The sequence below is a fragment of the Malurus melanocephalus genome, unplaced genomic scaffold (genome assembly GCF_030028575.1).
Source record: "Malurus melanocephalus ecotype Western Australia unplaced genomic scaffold, MMel_1.1 scaffold_143, whole genome shotgun sequence".
Lineage (NCBI taxonomy): Eukaryota > Metazoa > Chordata > Aves > Passeriformes > Maluridae > Malurus > Malurus melanocephalus.
This window is the reverse complement of record NW_026623375.1, coordinates 866809-871490: the sequence shown is the minus strand read 5'-3', so window position 1 is coordinate 871490 and position 4682 is coordinate 866809. Positions and strand designations below refer to the sequence as shown.

Sequence of the window (4682 nt, the reverse complement as noted above, 5' to 3'; positions counted from 1 at the left end):
AGGAACACCCTGCTTCCCAGGGAACACCTGAACCTTTGGCAGCTGGAGCTGGGGGATGCTCTGCTGGGGACATCCCTTCCCCAGGACAGTCTTTCCCATGCTGGAGGTGCAGCCAGACGTGTTCCGCAGCCTTCAAACGCCTGGAACACATTTTGATGTGGTTWTTCTGATTGGCAGGTTCTGGAATCAGCAGGGAATCAGCAGGGAAGCTGCTTTATGGTTTTTCTGGAGGGTTTTTGAGCAGTGGTTTAAGCCAAGACGCCTTTCTATGTGTGTGTGTGTATATATATATATATATTTAAGCAATACTGTGTTAGCATTTTCTAGCATTTTCTCTCTTTTCATCCTCCACCATAAGACTATTTCCTAGGGTTTGAAAATGCCCTGTTGCTGTTGTGGTTTCTTAGCTCTCAGACCCGACCTTCCAGGAGATCTTTCTTCCCAGGGCTGTGTCAGGATCCCAGGGATTAGGGATGTGTGATCTTGCCCTGATATTTTGGTGCAGATCTTCTCAGATCTGAGACACTGTGCTGGGGCTGCTGTGAAAAATGCATTTTCCAGCAAATCTGTGAAGGCAGTGGAGAGTTGCTGAGCTCAGGATTCTGCCTCTTGCCTTCCATGGGGTTTTTATCCTTCCCTTCTGCCAGGACAGGGATGTCTCCTGAGCCCCMTGTAATGGAGATGGCTCTGAAGGAGATTTTAGGGCCAGGAAACACTCCTGCATTATGCAGTCAGAAATGGGAAAGGTTAATCTTTCATTCTTGTTGTGTACAAATGACTTGGGATGTTTGTAGTTCACCGGTGGGATTTGATAACTTTATTATCCAAATAATAAGATTTACAAATTAACTGACTAATTAGCAACCTGGGAAAGCTGCTGCTCGTGCTGGGGTTTCTAAACTGACAAAGACACGGGTTTAAACTGCTCAAGTGTGATGACAGCAGGAGGGCACAGCAGTGGGAAGATCTATCCAACCTCCTCACATGCACTGGGCAGCTCACATTCGGGAGCTGAGACAGGATTRCTGACATGAGATCCTGCTCCTGATTCATTCTGTCGGCCCTATTTTCCTTCTGCATGGATGGAGCCTTCACCTTAGCACACATGAAGGGATGGCAGTGGGTTCCAGTGGATCCTTCCCAKGTTTGTGGGGTGTTGGATGCCAAGCCCACCCCACTGCTGTTGACAGGGAGCTCTGGTTTGCCCTGGGTGTGGAGGGAAGTGTTCTGCCTCCCCATCTTCCAATGGATTATCCCTACCAGAGRTTGGAATCACAGAATYCTGGRATGGTTTGTGTGGGAAGGACCTTCAAGCCCATCCAGTGGGCCATGGGCAGGGACACCTCCCACTGTCCCAGGCTGCTCCAAACCCTGTCCAGCCTGGCCTKSGACACTTCCAGGGATGGCCTTGGAGGTTCCTTGCACCCCAAACAGTTCCATGATGAGTTCAGCCCAGCAGCACTCTGGTTTTCTGCACTGAGCTCCACTGGGAAGTTCCCACCACAGCCCCACCCGTGCTCAGGGTGCCTCGAGCTTACTGAGTTTGTACACACACTTCAGGAGAAATCCCTGCTAATAGAGTTCTAATTTCTTCCTTCCTGCTTCCCAGATGCTTCTCTCTCCATATACAAATGACAGAAATGGTGAGCAATGCTTTCAAGAAAATGTTTGTTTGTTTGACTCAGAAAAGCAAGTGAGAGGTCCTGCGAGGAGAGAGCTCTTGGCAGCTGTTCYGCCTCTAAAACCTTCTGGGTTTGTTTTTTTTACACAATGCAAAATGTGAAAAGGAAAATGAATTTACAGCTGGATGTAGCAGGGCACAAAGAGGGAATTGTGAAGTTCATGGCCAATGTCACTTGCCTTTTCCTTGTTCCTCAGGAAAAGTCCCACACTGCTGCAAGTGGAACCTGCTCTGTTCTTGCACAGCTCAGTTTGGTTCCTGTGCTCTGTCTCCAAACCTCAATCCCTGCTTCTCATCTTCCAGAGGCTTTTATTTAGTGTGACTGCAGCTCTTGGGAAAAGGATGTGGCAGATGGGACACCCCTGAGGCAGAGCAGAGCGTGGTGCTCAGGCTTCCCTCAGAATCAGGGCTTGTTCCCTTTGCTCTGYTCCTTCTTGGGCTCCCTTCAGGCCCCTTGGGGCTGTGGTCTCATCCTGTGGGATGGGGCGTGGGGTGGGTGCTTGGGGCTGAGTTGTGGATGCAGAGTGGGTGGCCCAGGCAGGAGGTGGCACCCAGGAGGTGACACGGATGGTATCTGTATTCCCCAGAGCTGGGGAACCCCAGCAGTGCTGCCACCTCCATCTGCAGGGTCAGGCTGAGAGCCTGAGGAGGGTGAAGTGGTGCCAGCAGCCCTTTAAGGTCTGTCACTGAAGGTCAGGTGCTCATTTGGCATTTAGGGGAAAAAAAAATCAGCCTTGAAATACAGTGCTTTGGCTGCACAAACTGCAGAAATTCTGCTGGSAACTTCAGCTTGGCACGTGCTGAAGGGGTTTGGTGGCTTAGGGGWTGGGGGTTTGGCTCTGGATGCTTCCACTTGGAGGTCTGGGCGGTGGCACATGGGGATTGATTTCCCAGAAGGGCAACGCCGCCGTTGACGTGTGTGAGGGGAGGAAGACGTGCGTGTCTTCTGGTCTGGCAAACGGAGGCTGGGGAGATGCTGAAGAAAAGCAGAGCTGTGGGAGGAAAATTGCCCACCTGTTCCCTCGGTACAAACTTCCATTTTTGGCCACATGCACTTTTCAGCTCAGATACCCGCGAACGCCAGATTCTCCCTCTTTTTATTCCCGGCGGTGACCTCAGAGTGTGTGCCACGAGTGACAATGAGCTCAGAGGAACAGAAGTGTTCCCAGCCCTCCTCTGACGTTCGCTCGACACTTTGTTGTGCTGAGTTTTACCAAAACGCCCGGTCTGGTTTGGGATGTTCTGTGAGGTTTAAAAATCTGCCGCAAGTTTGCTTAAAAAACCCACTGGGACTGATCAGAAATCCACCATGCGGTCGTTTGTTTGGTTAACTCCGGGCTCTCGTGGTGCCAGTGCCGTGCCGTGGCCCTGTCCCTGTCCCTGACCYTGTCCCTGACCCTGTCCCTGTGTTCTCTTCGCAGTTTGCTGCTTCGTGGTGCACAAGCGGTGCCATGAGTTCGTCACCTTCTCGTGCCCCGGTGCGGACAAAGGCCCTGCCTCGGATGTAAGTACGGGTCCTGTGCTGGGCACGGCAGGGATGGGGGTTCACAGCCTTGGAGAAGGTGCTCCTTCAGCTTCCTTGGCTGGGGACACTTCTGAGTGTCACAGTCATCTCCAATTTATKGAATGGTTTAGGYTGGAAAAGTCTAAGATCATCGAGTCCAACCATTCCGCAGCATTTCCAAGGCAGCCACTAACCCACATCCCCATGTGCCACGCCCACAGGACTTTAATCCCTTCCAGGGATGGGGATTCCGTAGTTGTGGGGACTCTCATACGTTTCTGGGCTACTTAAAACACTCAAACCACCCAATAACTTGCGCTCAGCAGAGCAGAGGGATTGTGTGGGGAGGCAGAGCTTTCCCTTTGGGGCTGAGCCTGCAGCCTTGCCCCAATGTCCTTCTATCCCTTGTGTCAGAAAAACACCCAAACTCTTGCTGGCTGAGTCCCCATCGTTATTTCCACGAGGATTTTCTTTCCCAGTGGATCCCCTGGTGTTGGGGGCAGCAGAGTTGGGCTCTCAGCACGGCTCTGCCAGCACCGCTCAGGTCCGTCTGGCAGGTTCTGTGTTTTACCGTGGAAACTGGCTAATTTGGGGAACTGCTGGGAGAGAGAGAGGAGCTCGAATTGGGGAAACGACAGAGCACCACAGCTCTCACCCTTAAAAATAGAAGTGGTGGGAGCAGGCGGCGTAACAGGCTGYGGAAGGTGGAGGCTAAACACGCGTTGTCGGCCGCCCTCCCAAAATGGGGCTGTGCCCCGTGACGGGGAGAGAGGGGGTTTGGGGGGGATGAGGCTCTCGGGGCCGTCAGCAGTTGGTGAGGTTTGTTCTGGCCCCGGTGGTGGCCCCTGAGCCCGGGTGGTGGTGCAGCCCCCGCGGGAGCRGCTGTGGCACCGCCGGCCCTTCCTCCACCTGCTGCAGCAAACCCRGGAGGAGGTGGCAGGGTGGCACTGCCATCACCCACGGGACAGGAGCCCCTGCGGGCTTCCTGTGCCAGGGACAAGCAGGGACTGCCGGTGGAGGCGTGGGCAGGAGCTGCTGCCTGCCGGGAGTTAGTTGTGAGGCTGCCTGGGGTACCAGCATCCCTCTCCCGTTCCCGGCTGCTCTGGCGCTCCCAGGATGTGTGCAGGGAGCAGGGGGTCCCTGTGTGTGTGCACAGAGATTGTCACGGTGCCCTGGCCCCGAGCAGGTCACTTGAGGGGACAACTGAAGGACAGGGAAGTGATGGCTTTGACCTCTCACCTTCCTGTCTCTGCCTTTGCCGCGGGCAGTTCCACTCCCTGCTGCTGAAACGGGACARGGAGAGCTGAGAAGGCTCGAAGGGAATGGTGAGGGGGGTGATCCCTTCCATGAGGGTCAAGCCCGGCCACCCGGAGGTGAGTGTGTCCCTCTGGGGGACATGGGGGATGTGGCAGAGCCCTGTCCCCGCGTGTGCCATGCTCCCTCCTCAGAGAGCTGGCGGTGCTGGAGGTTTCCAGCCCCTTGCTGTCCATGCTGTGA

At 54.4% G+C, this 4682-nt stretch overlaps 1 protein-coding gene across 2 annotated transcripts in view; it reads left to right on the top strand.

Annotated features, from left to right (window-relative positions):
- PRKCB (protein kinase C beta) overlaps window positions 1-4682 on the top strand; it is a 92946-nt gene that overhangs the window by 37457 nt on the left and 50807 nt on the right. For both annotated transcript variants that reach the window (XM_057371213.1, XM_057371212.1), the window contains exon 3: window positions 3103-3185. In XM_057371213.1, coding sequence (XP_057227196.1) covers window positions 3103-3185 — 83 coding nt within the window. The remainder of the gene's footprint in view (window positions 1-3102; window positions 3186-4682) is intronic.